General features: G+C 44.4%; 1 protein-coding gene across 2 annotated transcripts in view; it reads right to left on the reverse strand.

Annotated features, from left to right (window-relative positions):
- Nucleotides 1–20,663, reverse strand: part of CAMK1 (calcium/calmodulin dependent protein kinase I) — a 79,931-nt gene that overhangs the window by 21,030 nt on the left and 38,238 nt on the right. For both annotated transcript variants that reach the window (XM_075287534.1, XM_075287533.1), the window contains exon 3: nt 3,118–3,249. In XM_075287534.1, the coding sequence (XP_075143635.1) occupies nt 3,118–3,249 (132 nt within the window). The remainder of the gene's footprint in view (nt 1–3,117; nt 3,250–20,663) is intronic.

A 20,663-nucleotide genomic window follows, 5' to 3' on the forward strand; every position in this document is an offset into this window, starting at 1 on the left:
GGCCTTCACGAAACATCTGCTGCCCGTTGGGTGATTTTACCTTTATACGGGTAATAATACCAGACCCTGGTACAAAGGTGAACCTGCTTAAAGGGCAACTCCCTACAATGCTAATATTAACTCCATAGGTGCCAGAAATATTACAAAATTCCCTAATATAGATGTGCGCTATCCAAGGGGGCTTCTGCTGCTCTCTTCCCTCATTGAAATCAATAGGGGACAGAACTTGGGTGAAATCAGACAGCAACCCGCTATAAAACTGTGCACACTTGGTCATGTGTATGAGGCCTAAGGCCGCCGGCCTCCAACCTGTGAACTTCCAGTTGTACAGTCGCACAACTACAAGTCCCAGCAGGCCTGTGACTAAGAATTAAGTTAATATGGCTGTTTATGTGAGACATACGGATTTATGGCCACGTAACGTGTAATCTATCTCTGTCACTCCAAAACCATTTATAGCCAAAGGTCAACAATGGACGCACCGGCCCTGCAACGCCTGAAGTGACCTGTTACAGCGCGCTCAATGCAGACAACGCGCAGGGTTTACAACGTCGCCATGGAGACGTGTGTAGGAGGACGCGTTACTTTGAGTTGAGTTTCATACACCAGCAGAGTTAACCATTTGCCCTCATTTTGGTTAATGGCGCCCCTGCCAACTCTCCCAGAACATCCCAAAGACGGGGTGACCTCCCAAATCTCCTGGGCCTGGTGGGCTCTCCGTATGGCATCCCCTGTGTCCACTGGGCTCCATGTCATGTAATATGGGATGTGGGCACGTTATAGGCCAGTCGTAAAAAGAAAAAAAATGGTGTGAGCAGTACATTAGCAGGCCCATGTCACTAAAAAGGGGTGTCCTATGCCCAAAAAGGGGCATCTGTCTGCAATAGTCAGCAAGGCTTTGCCCGCACACCCTGAAATGTTGGCGAGTATGGATAACAATACAAACCATCCGACATCAAGCCCCTATAGCATGGCATCCGCTCCTTCCATTTACAGAGTCATTGAGTTAAAGGGGGTCTCCAGTTGTCGAAAGCCCCTTCCTATGTGTACTCTGATGATGGGAACCACTATTAGGTCTGATATGATGTATACCATCTTCTAGGTGAGTCCTCACTATATATACATCCCCAATCGAAAATCCATGGGGTGCCCATATAGTACATATATCAGTAAGGGCTTCCAGAGACCTTAGAGTGCTACCCCTTTAAATTATACAATTTCTGTTGCCCGCTGCCGCCACCACTAGGGGAGCATCTGAGCTTACAGGAATAAATGGAGATCTGCATCGTGCAGTGGCCCCGGCAATAAAGGGGAGCTACCGTATATACTCGAGTATAAGCCGACCCGAATATAAGCATGGACAGAGACATTATACTGTTGGGGCCATATGGAGGGGACATTATATTGTGAAGGGCATGAAGAGGGGGCAATATAATGTGGGAGCCACAAAAGAAAGGGGCATCATAATGTGGAGACCACATAGAGGGGGACATTATACTGTATTGGTCATGTAGAAGGGGTATTATAATATGGGAGCCACATAGAGGGGGACATTATACTGTAAAGGCCACAATAAGGGAGACATACTATGGGAGCCACAAGGGTTTATGACACCATGTTGGAGCCACCTATTGGGCATTACACTGTGTAGTGGCACAAAGGGCAGTGGCAATGGGCAGAACTAAAGGGGACAGACTTGAAGGTGTGGCTTGTGATATTGAAATTTGCAACAACACACTGCGCACACACTCTGGACTTTGTCCCTCTTTCACTCCCCCTAGTGGTGACTATAGATAGCCAGGATATTAGCAATAAGGTCACATTACCTAGGACTGACCATTCCCTGACCTGTTACCTTTGGCACACCACAAGCATGAGCTGAGCTGCAAAACCATTCAACCCATAGACTGTCAGCACACCATTTTTGACAGGTAGCAGCCATGTTTTTCTTATCCTGAACACGTCACATTAAGGCGAGTATAGAAAGTATTTTGATAGTGGTGAGCGGGGGCAGAATTGTGATGTTTGAAAGCGAGTAGATTGTAAGCTCTTGTGAGCATCACTCCAATATTATATATAGATATATATATATCTAATAAAGCATTATATAAAACCCAGCAATTCATTATACAATAGATATGACATCGTCTATTACCCCAAATTGTCTTCGATGAGTCACCGGAGAAGTTGCTGATGCAGGTAGTGTAAAAATAAGGATCCTTCTAGAACATGAACACCATGGTGACAGTATAGAAACGCTGCCACAGCTTCCATACATCATGTGACATATAATGTGATTCCCCCCACCCCAGGGATGTTCTGTCACCTGAGCAGTCACGTCAGTAGGTATAGTCAGCGTGTAAAAATACACACGCATTACCGGGCCAGAAATAGAAGAACATGCGAGCTGTATGGAATATTAAATAAAATCTTATTGTTGAAGTCGCTCGTTATTAAAAGGGGAAAAAATCTCCTCGTCTTAGTCTTGAGTTTTAGTAAATATCTTTCTGGAGCATATTTTTACAACTCTGTATTGTGATGCCCCTCTGTTACTCCTCCTGGAAACGTATGAATAAATTAGGCACTACCATCCGCTTGTCCTAGGGTGAATCCCTACACAGTTGGACGCTGGTACCAGTGATTGGACAGTGTCAAACTGTATAGGAGGTAACACAAAGTTCTTAAAGGGGTTTTCCAAACTTAGTTAATTGATGACCTATCCCTACCAGTAAGTAGGTAATCAATTAATAAGCCTGGAAAACCCCTTTATTTAATCATTTCCAAGAGGAGTAACAGAGTATTAGCTGCGTCCTAATGTAGCAGAGCTAATACTGTCACTATGGAAGGTAAAATATACGGTATACTGTTCCGTAAATGTCTGTCTCTGCAGCGCTAGGAGTCGTCACCCCCCTCCAAAAGCCAAGACTGCAGAGTGCAATTACGATGTTTCATAAACCCTTGAGGGTCCGACCAGTTATCTCCAGGATTCAGACCGTGGCTGCTGTCATGTCCGGATGTAATAGGCCGCTCACCCGTAGTGAACCGCGCATGTTCTAGGTTTGTCTTACAGAGAAATAACAGCTAAAGTTCAGGACGCGCCGAGGAGCCGCCACTTACTTCCTCAGCACCGCTATCTCGTTCTCGATGCTCGTCTCCTTCCCTTCCAGAGCTTTCTTGGGGATACATTTTATTGCCACCAGTTTCTGGGTCTTCTTCTCTTCTGCTAGGACCACCTCCGAGAAGGCCCCACTGTGGAGGAGAGGAGAAAGACATATCAGCATACAGGAGCAATAAGTCAAGTCAAGGAACACGGTAAAAGGGCGATACAAAATAATATGGCTGCTTTGTTCCAGAAACAGCGCCACACCTGTTTGTATCTGGAATTATCGCTTGATGTAAATGGGACTGAACTGCAATACAACACCCAACCTGTGTAGAGGTGTGGCGCTATTTGTGAAAGAAAGCAGCCATGTTTTTCCAACCACAGCACATGAATGTATGGCGTTGAGAACTTGGCTCTATAGGCTGAGGAGCAAGTGAGTGAGATGCCATGGAGGGATTAGTAAGTTCCCCCAATGTAGCCCCTCGGCTCAGACTGTTGGTATCATGAAGATAAAATTTACAATCAGACCTCTAGGCCTCATTTATCAAAACGTTTGCCCATAGCAACCAATCAGAGATCAGCTTTCATTTTCCCAGAGCAGTTATAGACATGACAGCTGAGCTGTGATTGGTTGCGATGGGCAACAACAATACTAATAGACAATTTTGATAATCAAGGCCTGTTATTACAGTTATTAGGATTTATATCGACCTCATTAAGTCCAAGGTCCTACGTAGCAGGTCGTGGCGAAAAATAGCTGCGGGAAAAACGTATTGTGGTTTTTCCACCACAGAAGGTCCGCAGGGGTTTCCTCTGCAAACTTTGTGCTTCCATTATACCTATAGGGAAACCACTGGCATTTCTGTAGGTATCATTGACATGCTGCAAAATCCAAAACCGCAACGGTTTTGGAAATTGTAGCGTTTCCACTGCGTAAATTTTTCTGCAATGTGTGGATGGGATTCGCCATACCAAACCGTGGCGTTTACGTCACGTGGGTCCTCTGGCCTAAAGGGTTTTTTTATACCCAAATATTTCAGACTGGATAAGTCACCAGTATGTGATCTGTCGGGTTACGACACCCAGACCCCGCGCAGATCAGCTGTTCCATCATCATCCTGGTGTCAGACGCTGCTAGTGGAACCACCGCTATGTGAAGGGGGCTACTAGGACAGCTGATCAGTGTGGGGTCCAGGAATCGGACCCCAACAGATCACATACTCATGACCTATCCTATGGATATGAGAACTTAATTTTGGTCTGAAAACCCCTTTAACTTTTATCCTTGATGACACGGTCATCATCCATTAGGCATATTTAATTTTAAAAACAAAAATGAACAGTCCCTCGCTGCAGCTTTGGCTATAACTAGAGCACTGCCAAACTCTTATATAATGCACACATAATAAACATTCGCATATCAATTATCACGGCCTGTAGAGTACAAAGTAGGAAGCCATTGTGGTATATAACAGGCTAATTACCCGGGGCTGGAGACGGATGGAGGGCGCGCTAATCCTACATCTGGAAATAGACAAGGGCCGCGAGAAGCGAGCCAGCGCCAAGATCTACTCTATATTCATTTGCTCTATGACACTGAGCAGTGCGGCCTCCCCAGACAGCGCATTCATCCTCCGCTGGATACGGCAGCCATAATTATATGCTATTTGAATCAATGATGAATGATGCCCTGCGCGGGCGGCAAGACAGTTACTTTAGGACAATCGCCACACGGCTGAATGAAAACCTTCTGGATCTGGGGGGACCTGTGACATATTGTAAAGGGGCTTAATGATCCGAGGACGCCGGGGGAAGGAGGAGGAGGTTGTCAGGGTTGTCTCGGAGCAAGACCGCACTGTCCCATAGGAAGAAGAAATGGGAAGTTTGGGTTTTTTTTGCTATAATTTGTTTTGGGTTTTTTTAGCCAATTTTTACATTAAAAAGTAATTTGTGATTAAAGAAGATATGATAGAAATAATAAAATAATTAGCAGATAAGGAAAATTTGAAAATCTCAATCCCTGAATATTAAGATTTTTTAAAAAATTTTGATGGTTTTATCACTAAAGACACATCCCCTATCCCCAGTACAAGGAATATGTCAGATCGATAGGGACCCAAAAGTCCCCCTGCATGTGAATGAAATAAAACTGGGTGCCATGACCATAAGTCCCATAGAATCGGGCGCTCCCACTTCACAGGCCACGTGAATCCAAGTTCATTGGAAACATGGCTTACTTGTAGCTCAGTCCCATTCAAGTGAAGCTGCAACACCGTGCACAGCTAGTATACAATGTCTGGCGCTCAGGAGATTGCATTTCTGCAGTCTTTTTTCAAGGATCATGCCGCCTTTCGTTTTTTTAAATAGGTGTGAAAAAACTGATGGAAAATCATTGATGCACACGGAAAACTGATGAAACATAGACACAGATGTGTAAATAAGGCTCTATTCACATCAGTTTTTTTTTACATCCGCTTAACAGATTCATTTAATGGAGGCAAGGCGTGCCCACAGTGGATTTTTAGGGTGCATTCGCACAATGTAACACGGCACTGATTCTTGCACGATAACTCGCGTAAGAATCAGCGCTGCAAAACAGACTCCTATTGACTTCAATGGGTTCCGTTTAGTGCGTGCAACACATTGAAATCAATGGGATTCTGTTTTGAAGCGCGGATTCTGACATGAGTTTACGTGTCAGAGTCAACGCCGTGTTACATCATGTGCATGGGCCCTTAGTTGACTTTCTTCAAGGCAAAATTTCCCAAATCGGATGGTGTTTGTGGATTTGACTGCTGCGGGGAATGGGGAAAAAAAGAAAATCTGTTTATAAGCCCGTAAAGCCAGATCCCAATGAGGTTGATCATCTTCCATTTGAAAAAGGGTTGTATGAGATTGCAAAACAGCGCCCCTCTTGACCTTGGTCTGTGCCTGGTATTGCAGTTCAGTTTCATTTAGTGAGTATTCTCTCCTGTTATGTGTATTGCTAAATACTCCCATAGCCCTGGAGCATCTTTTCTGACAACTCTTTTTGTACTGTTCCTCTCTTACTCCTCCGGAAAATGAATGAATAGATTTACAACTGTGACCAAATCCGCACCAGTCGGATTTGGTCACAGTGTGTAGAAACACACCCCTAAATAGTCACACCCTAACATAGGGTTCCATAACAGAGGAACGGCATAAGAGTTCTAAGAAACAATACGCTAAAACTGGTATATCACTTACACATCGTTCACACCTGTGTCAGATTTCCGTTTATCGGTTCTGTCGCAGAAGAAGGATCCGTTTGACTGACAGCATTGGATACTAAAGGACCCTATTGACTAGAACGGGGTCCATCGGGTGTCAATTATTTTTTTTATCGGCAGATGAAAAAGTTGGACTTTCTGGACTTTTTCATCCAGAAATGTTGTCATTAGACATGTACGAAGCGACTAGACCCTGACTGCAATACCAGGTGCAGCCTGTAAACAAGAGGGGCGCTGTTTTTTGAAGTAAAAAGACATCTGCTACAATCCGTTTTTTACCTCCAAACCCAAATTTGAAACTTTAACTTTCCATTCCTTCCTGGCGACAAAAGGCCCTGGGAATTTTGGGCACAGTCATTACAGAAGTGTTCCTTTTTCTGGTTTGCATTCTACCGGCCGTCCCCATAGGCGGCATTTTCCCTGGTAACGAGGCGGCAGGGGCAGCGATCTCCTCATGTATATGGATCAGCCTCCCCTGGTGCTACCTTGATGGCGGCTCACTAGCTCTCTCCTGGGTCTCCCCATCTCCCCGGCTGAGCAGCAGACATCTCTATAATAAGAGCAGGCAGCTATGACTACTGATCCATATGGTTAAGACGAGCGCTGCAGAGATTTTATTTATAGCCGTCTGCTCCGTACAACTCAGTGTTGTGTAATAGCCGGGGCTGAACTCGCTGAGCTATAACAGTGCATCGCATTACAATCACCGATATACGGAAGGCTATATTCACACGTTGCAATGATGACACGTAACTGAAAAACTGAGTTTGATTTTATATCAATTTATAATACAGAAATTGGCGGTGCATTTTTTTTGGACGCATATAAAATACATGTGTTTGATCTGAAAAAAAAATTGCAACATCAAAATATGCGCCTAATCCATGAGATTTTAACTGCAACTTAACCGGTATAGCTGAATATAGCCATAGGAAAGCTGGGTGACAATGCAACACCAGTCATAAGGATACGGTCACAAGGTGCAGTGAAACTGCATTTGTTTGTCTTGTCATTTTGACCGCATAGCGTGAATACAACCTAAGATTTACTGCGACTTCAAGGCTGAGGCCCCACGCTGCAGAAATGCAGTTTTTTCTATTGCAGATTTTGCAGCGGTTATTTGAGCCAACGCCAGGAGTGGATTGAGCGGAAGGTAGACGTATAAGAACTTCCTAGATACTTCTCTCTTTTGTTAATCCACTCCTGGCTTTGGCTCAAAAAACTGCAGCAAAATCTGCAACAAAAAGCTGCTTTTCTGCAATGTGAGGCCTTATCCCAAGGCCGGGGCCTCATGGGCCGGAAATCGCGGCGTTTTACAGTACTTGTAAAGTGGATGAGATTGATGAGAATCCCATGCCCACTTTTGTAGAAAAAAAATTGCAGCGTGGACATACTGTGATTTCAAAACAGTCATGGTTTTGAAAATCGCAGCATGTCAATTATATCTACGGAAACGTCGGCAGCTTTCCCGTAGATATAATTGCAACAGAAAGTCCGCGGAGGAAAACTCCATGAACTTTCTGTTCAAAGCGCTGTGGGAAGAACCGTGATGCGTTCACGCCGCGGTTGTTCCTGCAGTGCTTTAGCGCACATTTGTGGCCCGTGGGGCCTTAACCTAAAAGAGGTTTTCCAGGCTTATTAACTGAACACCTATCCTTAGGGTGGGTTGCAGGGGACTTAGAACCCATTCAGTGAAGACCAAGCACAGCGGATCTGCTTGATATTGCAGCTCAGCTCAGTCCCTTGAATGGGACTGAGAAGCAAATAGGCCACGTCACAGATGAACATGACATCAAAAGCCTATGAAGCGGAACACAGCTTAGCCATGGGTGTCTGGGTTTTGGACCCCACTAATCTTCAATGGATGACCTAAGTCCTGGAAAACTCCTTTAAATGCGCGCTCCCACTGCAAACAATTATGGCATATGCTCAGGATGTCACACAAAGGTCTGTCCCACGTCATTGACAATTTGCAAAACTGTTCGAAGACTATCCCAATATCTGTACACTCTTGCTCTATCCCAATATCTGTATATTCTTGCTCTATCCCAATATCTGTATATTCTTGCTCTATCCCAATATCTGTATATTCTCGCTCTATCCTACAACTCCGCTTGTAAATGGAGCCAATACCCCAGGCCATTCCCAGGTGTCTGCTCTCATTACAGAGGAAGCCACAACAGAGCGATCACTACGATACAGTCGTCTCAATGGAGCAAGCCTCAGATACTGTATTGGAAAATAACAATTATTAACCCCCTGGCCGGGGCGCGTCCGCCACAGGGCACATGATCCAAGGCGGAAAAGCTTTTGAAATCTAAGAACAAAATTCTTCATGTGATTACAATAGATAAGATTTCCTGACAAGATGCAGCAGAGCTGAATTTGTAATTTAACTCTTTAGTACGGCATTGTTTAGGCACCGTGATAAGTATCTGACATAACAGCAGGTTCGCAAATATGGGGAGAGCATCCATATTTGGACGACTTGCGCCAAAAGGCGAATGTGAGCATGCCGGATTATCAGACGCTGTAGTAAATCCCATGGAAGTCTCATTGCCTTTTATTATTCTATGCGCTACAACTTTAGAAGTGCAATGGCTGAGCTTTTCGGATTTTGGGGGGGGAGAAGGGTTAATCGTGGTCCTTTAATGGTGTCGTATCTCCTGTTTACTCCATTTTCCGCAGCCTCTCCCCGTCGAGTCTTGCCGGATTGGAAGACTGACAAAGCCATCTGCCTCCATGGAAACAGAGAATAATTCTCATTTATTTTTAGGAAAGCATCAGAGTGATTCCAATGCATTTGAAGGCATCGCGCAGCAGAGATCGCCTGGAAGGCCCTAGTTACACATGCGTCACACCATCTAACACAGGCTCTACTAATGAGCGGCTTAACCACGGCAATGCCAGGAGGTGAAGAACATTCCACCAGAGACGCCAAAAAACACGCGTGAACGCCGACAGATGGAAACGAAGGCCTGGACAGAACAATGGGATAACAGACATGGCGGACAGAGATCAGTCTAGCTTGCTTGGGTTCAGCGGATCATGTAATACCGTATAGGGTTAATGAAATCTAGACGTGCCACCTAAGCCCTAGCTCCACTGACAAAATAGGGGACAGCCATTATGGCCGCCATCTTGAGGGGGACCATTTCTTGGACTTTCTTTGGTTACCTGGACCTATTCATTGCCATGTTTTCTGCCCATGAGGGTCAAACTGGGAACGTCCGTGAGGGGTAGAAATCGGTGAACGGGAGGGCTCCTTAAATTCGGTTTTTGTTTAGTCGATGCCACCTGGTTGCGGCCTACTAAAGTGCATTGCATACCCATTTGCTTCACGTAATGGCTTCCGTGAGTCCAGCTATTGTGCAACTACAACTCTCAGCAAGTCTTGTCACCAGTTCACCTCTAATCTATTATACCGTATGATATTGGTTACAGTAAATTCCGACTGCAGCGAAGACGACGCGGAGATTAATCTTCATGGTGACTCATGTGCAAGTCATACCAGGCCGACCCGACGCTCCTTGAACTCTGCGGCCCGGCTTTTACGACGCCTCTTTCGCTATGCAACGGGTGGTGGAAAGGGTTAATGCGATAAACGAGGGGGCGTGGAGAGGGGGAGTCACAAAGCAAAAAAAGAATCTAATTATTACAATGTGCAATGGAATTTTCTTCCCGATACCTGGCGTAATAAGCGGTATTGAAAGGGGTTGCTAGGCAACCGCCATGTTGCGCTGACACCGGGGTCTCACCGGATGATGGGTGACCTGCAGAGGAGCCGGATCACGAGGCTGGAGATAAAAATCACACAAAACAAAGCAGGACATGGAGCGGAATCTAGATATAAAGACGTAGGCGCGGCTGCCGGGATTAGATCCTGTAAAAATCGTCTCCGACAGCGGGAGTCATAGTATAAGCGAATACTGGGGTGGCACGGAGAACGGGAAAGCATGGCCGGTATATGTCGTGGTGAAACAAGAAGTGTAGGGAGTTTATCTAATGGGGTTTCCTACACCATCAACATATAGGACTAATAACCCAACGATCCCATCGCCACTCAACTCATCAGACCTACCAAGGCGATTCAGCTTCTTAAGTTTGGTAGGAGTCCACTAATGGGGTGCCAGGTTGCCCCATATTTAGCAGAGATTTGATTTCCATATCCATTGATGTGGGTCGGACCTCCACTACTAGTCAGTATACGTACCAACAATCCCAATTTTGTTGCGCCAATTTTGCTAACCAGATCCCCAAAATTTTTCATTTTGGTAGCCTTCCTGGCAGAGATGTTAGCTGCACCGCATTTTGTGCAGGCAAATATCAAAGGCAAATACGAAAGCGAATGCGGTCACGTCTGGTCCTTACATTGTGAGAATACTAACGCGATCCTACTGCGCCTTTCTGACTGACACAGAATATTCCAGGAATTTCTCAGGGTGCAGAAGTCTAAATATAAAGTCCCCCTCTCTTCTAAGGTTGTGGCCCCTGTCGACCATGCCCTTCCACTACACCTTGGTCTTGTCATGTGTGCATATGATAAGGAGGTTTCGGCGGCGATAGCGCCTCTCGGCTGAAGTTACAATGGAGGTGATGACTGCCTGTTATAACACAATCCCGCTATGGTTGTCAGGCTCTGGCTGGCCTACGCTTCAGTGTCCCCGCTGACCGAGCGACTTCATCTCTGAAATTTTAATTACGGTCTTAAAATTCCACTGGAAAAATTATCAATGTCTGGCAACTAAAACCCCAGAAATGCGGAGAGGGTAAACAATGGCGCTCAGAATAGTTTCTGGTGTAATAAGAGAGGCCGACCGGGAGAGAATGAATAAAGGATCCTTAAATTTATGCCAAAAATGTGAAATCTGTTTTATAATATCTCATTCCTGTGCTGATATACAGCCACTAGAAGTTACAGGCCCAAAACCTGAGGCTGCACTACTACTGATTCATGTTGTGTTGTAATGGATACAGCAATATGTTTATCCTTCCTGGCTACAATAGTGTGACGCTATATTCACACCTGTGTTGAAGTTTTGGGGTCTCCATTTTTTTTTTGTGATTGGGATCCGCCATAGAACATGAGAACGCTTCACCCAACAGGAATTAGACCAGAACATCAGACTCGTAGTAGTGCAGCCTCAGGCTTTAGGCCTTGAACTTCAACCAATGATATTGGACCATACCATGTCCCTGGAGCTATGCCCCTGTCTAGCCTCTCGAGGTAGTCTATGTTGGCGCTCCTCCGGAGACAGTCATACAGATGGTATGAAGGATATAAACCTGACTTGAAGACTACGTCTGCCTCATCCAGCTCACAATGTGCACGGCGGAAAATGCGTGTTTGGGTAGGAGTCCTTAATGAGGTGTTAAGATGTCTATTTATTCATAGGGTGCACAGTGTGTTCATACCACATTTTTTGGCAAGCAAAATCGTGGGCACAGCATAAATATTTTTAATCACTTTCTCAATGTATTCTGAAGTCACTTCAATCATCGGCAGTGAACATGTGGTACAACAAGCAAAACACGCCAGCGAATGATCATACAAAGTTTACCTAGCGTAACCGATGTCCCGGGCCTTAGAATATCCGCCATTTATCGTATACGGAAGAGCAGCCACACAATTTCTATAGGACAAATGCAAAGACTACGGGGTCCAAATGAAAAATCTGTAATATGGCCGCACCCTACCTACAGGTGACTTTTTAACGGCACCAGGGCTGGGCCGTCTCAAGATTATCCACAGGGAATTGTTGAGTAGGGGGACAGCTCTAAGGTCGGTCAAACCCCTCAAGTATGGCAGCAATCACTAGTAAATTCTTCATCAAATTTGGGCAAAATTTTTGGCTCTTCACCTATTAAGGCACTTTGGGATAACGGAAGACTAGGTGTGGGGACCGCAAGTGAAGATGGGGGCCCTGGAATCTCAAGGTTGCCCCAAACAGCTCCTTTGCATATACAGTCCTATGAAAAAGTTTGGGCACCCCTATTAATCTTAATCATTTTTAGTTCTAAATATTTTGGTGTTTGCAACAGCCATTTCAGTTTGATATATCTAATAACTGATGGACACAGTAATATTTCAGGATTGAAATGAGGTTTATTGTACTAACAGAAAATGCGCAATATGCATTAAACCAAAATTTGACCGGTGCAAAAGTATGGGCACCCTTATCATTTTATTGATTTGAATACTCCTAACTACTTTTTACTGACTTACTGAAGCACAAAATTGGTTTTGTAACCTCAGTGAGCTTTGAACTTCATAGCCAGGTGTATCCAATCATAAGAAAAGGTATTTAAGGTGGCCAATTGCAAGTTGTTCTACTATTTGAATCTCCTCTGAAGAGTGGCATCATGGGCTACTCAAAACAACTCTCAAATGATCTGAAAACAAAGATTGTTCAACATAGTTGTTCAGCGGAAGGATACAAAAAGCTGTCTCAGAGATTTAACCTGTCAGTTTCCACTGTGAGGAACATAGTAAGGAAATGGAAGACCACAGGGACAGTTCTTGTTAAGCCCAGAAGTGGCAGGCCAAGAAAAATATCAGAAAGGCAGAGAAGAAGAATGGTGAGAACAGTCAAGGACAATCCACAGACCACCTCCAAAGAGCTGCAGCATCATCTTGCTGCAGATGGTGTCACTGTGCATCGGTCAACTATACAGCGCACTTTGCACAAATAGAAGCTGTATGGGAGAGTGATGAGAAAGAAGCCGTTTCTGCACGTACGCCACAAATAGAGTTGCCTGAGGTATGAAAAAGCACATTTGGACAAGGCAGCTTCATTTTGGAAACAAAAATTGAGTTGTTTGGTTATAAAAAAAGGCGTTATGCATGGCGTCCAAAAAGAAACAGCATTCCAAGAAAAACACTTGCTACCCACTGTAAAATGTGGTGGAGGTTCCATCATGCTTTGGGGCTGTGTGGCCAATGCCGGCATCGGGAATCTTGTTAAAGTTGAGGGTCGCATGGATTCCACTCAGTATCAGCAGATTCTTGAGAATAATGTTCAAGAATCAGTGACGAAGTTGAAGTTACGCCGGGGATGGATATTTCAGCAAGACAATGATCCAAAACACCGCTCCAAATCCTCAGGCATTCATGCAGAGGAACAATTACAATGTTCTGGAATGGCCATCCCAGTCCCCAGACCTGAATATCATTGAACATCTGTGGGATGAATTGAAGCGGGCTGTCCATGCTCGGCGACCATCTAACTTAACTGAACTTGAATTGTTTGTCCAAAATACCTTTATCCAGGATCCAGGAACTGATTAAAAGCTACGGGAAGCGACTAGAGTCTGTTATCTTTGCAAAAGGAGGATGTACTAAATATTAATGTCACTTTTCTGTTGAGGTGCCCATACTTTTGCACCGGTCAAATTTTGGTTTAATGCATATTGCGCATTTTCTGTTAGTACAATAAACCTCATTTCAATCCTGAAATATTACTGTGTCCATCAGTTATTAGATATATCAAACTGAAATGGCTGTTGCAAATACCAAAATATTTAGAACTAAAAATGATTAAGATTAATAGGGGTGCCCAAACTTTTTCATAGGACTGTAGATTAAAATTAGATTTTCGTGGCACTAAGACATTATATCACTAACAGCCACACAATCATATATACGTGGTTTAGAAAGTATTTTGGTTGTGGTAGGCTCCCATAAATAGAGGTAAGCCCCCTGTTCAGGATTCTCATTTATTAGCCAACTACAAAGAGAGTCTCCTGCCCTGGAGGACTCAACAAGTCCACAAAGGACATGGCCAGCCCACTGATTTAAATAGGCCCCCTGCAATACTTCATTTCACCAGTAGTGGCACTGCAGGCAAATTGAATGTTTGATGGTTCTCCCACAGTCTACAGCAGATAGCTGGGAGCCCCATCAGAAGGCATCCACTTATCTGTAGATTGTCCAAAGAACACGTTGTCTACCTTACCTACCTAAGGTCTACTATTACTCCAAAAATAGCAACTTTAATCCTTCCTAAAGAACAGACAGCAAGCGCAATTCCTAAAGAGGTCCAACACGAATAAAACAAGTCGCGATGATGGACAGAAGAGTTGGCCAATCCAACTATTTTTTTGGTGGCCATGAAAGAGTCCTTCAAAATGACAGAAACCAGTGGCCAGATTTTCTGATGGAGACGATGGCTCATCACGAGGCTTGTTCATCTTCCACACTGTTCACACATAAACAACCACCTGATCTATTAATGGGAACAGAAAGTTCTATGCAGAAGAGAAACAAGATGTTCACGCAAACATTGACAGTAAGAGCAAAACACTTAAGCGTAAGTGGTTGGGAACAGGTCTCCACGTTAGATGAACCCCAGGTTGACTTCACCTGTTTGTCGACCCCTAACTCCATGGATTTCCAGGTTGACTTTTCCCATTCGCCAGTCCCATTAAATTTTTCATTATTACAGTTTAATATCGCAGGTCAACACCCAACCAAGCAAAGGTCCAGATCTCAAATGTATCCAAAACTGTACCAAGCTCGAATGCCCCATGGGTTGGCATTTTTAGGATCAACATATGGAGAGGAACCTCATACTCCACATCTACCAAGTATATAGACTCTGGATGAATCCTGGACATTTACAGAATACTATCCTTCATTATTTTGTACAATGACTTATAATGGATCTGTCAAGGTGCAAAAAAGCCCATCAAGCTCACCAGTTAGAGGGTGTCCATGTTACCCATCACGCCTGGTCACCTGTCATTGGCCTACAAGCCAGAGGATGGTTAAACCTGGCCATAGACATTAGATGACTATCAGCCAAATCTGCCGATTTCAGCCAACCACCTATGTATGGGACTCCATACTCCGACTCTCCCCCATTTGCTCATGGTGGTGGAGATAGGGCTTGGGTAGCAGGATTTCAACAACCTGATCCTATAGTCCTTTGGGAGATAAGACACCACCATTGGGGTCCATCAACAACTTCCTCTACTCTCACCGTATACTGCTCGGCCATGTCAAGTGTCCATGTACGAGAGAGTAGAGGTGCAGGACTGCAATACCGCACACAACCTGTAGGAAAGGCGCTCTTTTTGGAAGGCAGCAGACATGTTTTTGTAACCCTATACAACCCTTTTAAATATGTAAGGAGCCAGTGGGGGGGGGTTCACAAATTTTTGACTCTTCACCTATAACATACTACAGGATCCATTAGGCTTTGGATAAACATAGGCCTGGATAAGAGGACACTGGAGAACTTGATCTCAAAAACCGCAAGTATTTAGAGAAAAGGAAAACTTGAGACGACAGCGTGTAATAGGATAAAACACCATCGCTACCCCGTAACCTCACTTCCCCTGTCAGAGGCGAAAAAGCAGAAGCAAAATATGGAGAATCAGAAAGTGTCGATCTCACTGACACCGCCTATCTGTCACAGGCAAATAACACTCACATTAACCCTTGTTGTGCCAAAAACAGCACCGCAAATGTCCGCGGGTTATGTGTGGTACTGCAACTATCCTCTCTGTTTTTAATAGAGTTGACCTGCAATACCACACGTAACCCACGGTCTGATGTGGCGCTGTTTCTGGCAAGAAGCAAATGTGCTTTCTCTAATACTGGACCCTTATTTCAGAAGAAATCGTAGAAGAGATGTATATGGCAGTTAAGCCTCACGTGTAGATACGATCTGACTGACAACTTTCCACTACTAGAAGATAACACTGAACATCAGATCGTCGCGGATGATAGAGATATCTCTTGTTTGCCAGAAAGTCGAAGGCGAAAAACACAGACGTAAAAGCGTAAACCATGGCGATGAGCAAATTATTACCACGTGGAGTGAACATGTACAGCAAAAAGTTTTAAAGGGAACATCGCCATATTTCGTATCGCCATATTTCGTCTCATTATTTATTAAAACAAGATAGTGACTAGATCACTTAGTTATAATCTGATTGTAGATCTTTTTTATTCCATTTTCTGTCTAGGATTATGGGGGCGGCCATCTTGCCTGAGCTTCTCCTCTGCTCTTGTTAACAGCATTTAGAGATCTGCTTTACAGCACAGTCATGGCCATAGGCAGTAATAGTCCGGAGCCGACCGAATGAGGTCTATGGTTGGGTTTTGAGAGGGGGGAGGAGATAAGCTGTGACATCATCTATAGTCAGTAGTGATGTCATGATGGCTCAGTGGTGTTATCTATACAGGTGTTATCTTCTATTGTAATTTTGTTTATGATTTAAATGAAAACGACACAATTAACAAGTGTCGGTCTATTATTAGGCTCCGTGGCTAGAGTGAATATTGTCGGGTTTAGTACTAAAAGAAAAGTTGGGCTCGGTTGGAGGGTATCAGTGACCCGTCGCTTTCACTTCCAGTATATATGGTATCTCAGAAGGGGATTTACTGGTGTAGTCACATTTCCTGTTCCTGAAGTTTTTCTGCGACTTATCTCACATGGTTCAAGCATATTTGGAAAGAAAAAAATTGAACAAGGTCGACAGTTATGCTTAAGGGCGGATATGGGTGACCTATCCTAAGGACAGGCTATCAATATCAAACGGATGGACAACCCCTTTAAGAACAAAAAGGATTGGGAAGGTTAAAATTCAATATCCTTGACTCTTCTTTCACCTGAACCTGCCCTCGAGGGAGAGTCAGGACGGCCCCATACACATCTGATGATCGGAAATTTACACGGTTGGCCAAAATTCATCTACTATACAGTACTGTGCGAAAGTTTTAGTCATGGAAAATTGCTGCGAAAGTAAGAACACTTTCAGAAATAGAAGGGTTAATTAAGAAAATTAAGTAAAAGAAGAATATATAAATGTAAATCCCATCAGTATTTGGTGTGACCTTTGCCCTTAGGAGGAGGAGTCCTAGAAGGAACGATCCGGCCTCCACAGTTATAGCCCTGATCTCATCATCCTCCAGTCCGTCTGGGATGACATGAAGATAGAGACGGATTGGAGCAAGCCTACATCTATAGAAAATCTGTGCTTAGTTCTCCAAGATGGCGGCGGGAACAACCTCCCTGCCCAGCTCTGCCAAAAACTTTTATGGTGATCTACCTAGGGTTCCATTCGACCACAGAAGGTCCTGGTGGTAAAACTGATGCTAAGATGGACCCGTATTTTGGTCTTAAACTGGGTTAGGCCTGGGTTTAGTCTGGATTATAGTCGCACTAGACCAGAGGTAGGGAACGTACGGCTCTCCAGCTGTTGCAAAACTACAACTCCCAGCATGCATACTTGCTCTGCTGTTCTTGGCACTCCCATGGAAGTGAATGGAGCATGCTGGGAGTTGTAGTTTCACAGCAGCTGGAGAGCCGCAGGTTCCCTATCCCTGCACTAGACCAATAGACCAACAAACACTCCCGAATCCTGAATAAAGGGAAGGGGCGTCTTCCCCCCTCGTTTCCTCCCACACTTCAAAAACAATTCTGACAGATGAATTTGACTTTCCATGAATGAGTGATAAGGAAATTAGATTGTGAGGCCCCACTGGGAGGGGGACGAGACTGGTTAAATACATCCTACACTACGGAATACGTCGCTGCTGTACGCTATTGCGTTGCTTGTAGGGGCACCTGCCCTTCCAAAGGAAAAAAAAATGATCAAAAATTTGTGGTGAGAAAAGAATCTGCACATGATGAGACAAATCACCGACTTCATACTTGAAATTACAAAATTTTTTTCCTCCCCTCCCCTGGAGCATAATGGGTTAAGGAAGCGTCCACCTCCCCTGTAACTTATTTGCTTAAGGTATTTGCATTGCAATCATGTAAAAAAGAAAAACACGACCGCCCGAAACAGCACAAATGTCAGACAGTAATGATCACGCTACACATAGATCCGAGGAGGACAAAAGGTTTCCTTAGAATGCATAACCTCCCTCTGGAGAGAGCCGTGGCTTCGGGCGGCCTCTGGCAGCCATGACACTACGGAGGGAGGTTCCAGAAGGTCTCACAATCTCTAAATATTCTATCAAGATGCCGTGATCAACATTGGGGTTCACAACGGCAGCCACAATACGTCCTCCTGGTGGTCATGAATGAAGACCCGAAACCATAATCTACCAACGATGGCAAATCGTAGGCCAAGATGACTCTGTCTAGTCAACAGGAACTCTTGGCCAACCATACAAGTTGTCCTCTCGTGGGTGGGCTCCTTACGAAGGATTGTATCAATGGTGAACCGTTTCCAGACATAGTCGCCTCTTCCCATGAGCTGAGCTTTTCTTTCGAGAAGTTTGGTCCCTGAATTGGAAGTTTTGGGTTGATTTAATGAATAATCGGCCAACCATGTCCCAATGAAGAAGAGGGACAGACAGGTCAGGTATGGATCGTAACTCAAGGAGATTTCTCAAAATGATCTGATGACTACAACCATGGTGGCCATTCACTATGCAAGTGTGGTCATACAGGAAGCCACCGGTGAGTAGAAGACAACCAGAACATGAGCAAGTATGCACTCCTTCACGATGAAAAAATGGCACCCGGTAAACCAGATCGAGCTAAAATCAAGGAAGCATGGAGCAAGGACAATGTAAACTAGAGATGTATAAGCATCTAGAGGAGCCTATACGTTCAGCAGCCGCCATACAGTGCACCGAACTAATCATCATTACGATGATCCTGTCTGTGCAAACAGGAGGTGAAGAAACCAGAACACGGTCATTAAGGCCGACATCTCGGTACAGTCTGAGGATAATCTTATAGCAAGGACAGAAACAATCCTACACATCACGCAAAGCAGTCAGGTCAATAATTCAATAACCCAGAAGAATCATTTAGGCCATTAACTCTTTGCAGATACCAAACTGAACTCCTTGAAGATTCGTACCCGAATGAAGGGAAGTGGGAATCGACCTTCTGCAACATCATGTTGAAATTTGGGATCAAAGGGATTAATGGTGATAGCAGTCAATGACTTCTAGGTCAATGAGGTCAAGATCGAGGTCACTGATCCACATTGTTAGATGTATGGTCTATTGTTAGATATATGGTCTTTAAGCTGGTCATGCACGTTATATAGCTAAACTATCCATACACATGCTTGCTTAGCTCAGTGTACATATCTTCTGATTAGAACATGGGAATAAGGAGGCAATAACCTGAGTAGGGGGGCACATCAAGGCATTACGCTATGTGGGGGAAACTATAGGGGCATTTTACTGATTGGAATTGTGCTGTGGGAAGCATAGAAGAGCTACAGGTGTGCAGTACATGGCAGAATTGGACAAAGACTACAGTCGAATGACAGGCAGAAAGCAGTACAATGACAGAATGCAGCAGAATGACAGGCAGAATGACAGGCAGAATGACAGGCAGAATACAGCAGGATACAGCACAATGACAGGCAGAATACAGCAGAATAACAGGCATAATACAACAGAATGACAGGCAGAATACAGCACAATGACACGCAGAATGACAGGCAGAATACAGCTTGATGACAGGCAGAATACAGCTTGATGACAGGCAGAATACAGCTTGTTGACAGGCAGAATACAGCACAATGACAGGCAGAATACAGCACAATGACAGGCAGAATACAAGTATTGTAAATTTTACAAAGCCTTTAATTTTCCTAATGAAGCCCCACCTTAAATCTCAACTAAAAGAGGCTCCCAACTTCAGACGTTTTCGGGACCACTGATCTAAAGTAAATGTTGAACTTTACTTGGCACTATATCACCTTTTGGATACAATACCCTTGTCATAATTCACCTACTACACTATAGTTCACCAGGCAGGTCATTGCCTCCTATAATAATAACACACTGCTCTGCTGAAATACTCTGTGCTGCAGGAGAACCCCCCACAGGCCCCCTGTCATGGGATCGCTCCCTCCCCCCTGAATGTGACCTGACAGCTGGTATATAGGTTCGCTTTACCACAGCAGCAGCTATCAGAAAGAGATAATATTTTCAGCAAGTCATAAACCGCCCGGCCATAAAGCTGCCGTTTCCTGTAGACCAATCTCTTTATCTTTTATGTGCTGTTTGTACAGTCATACAAGCTTAATAAAAGCAATAAATCTATTACCCCATAATCCGGTTTATAGTAAATGGTTCCTTTTAACTCTCCCCGTGTCCAATAATTGTTAATGGAGCTGTCAGACAGAGACTGCAGAGTCCTGGGTAACATCAGGCGGACGCCTCGACCCCTCCTCTTGTTTCTGGGGAGCAAATCTATCAAAATTCTCTAAGAACATATGGTTCCCTACTGTAAGGTGTCCAATATCCCATTCACTGCCATATAACATGTGGATGAGCAACGTGGGGAAGATGGAATTAAAGGGACAGAATCATAGAACGA

Source organism: Leptodactylus fuscus, chromosome 9 (genome assembly GCF_031893055.1).
Source record: "Leptodactylus fuscus isolate aLepFus1 chromosome 9, aLepFus1.hap2, whole genome shotgun sequence".
Classification (NCBI taxonomy): domain Eukaryota; kingdom Metazoa; phylum Chordata; class Amphibia; order Anura; family Leptodactylidae; genus Leptodactylus; species Leptodactylus fuscus.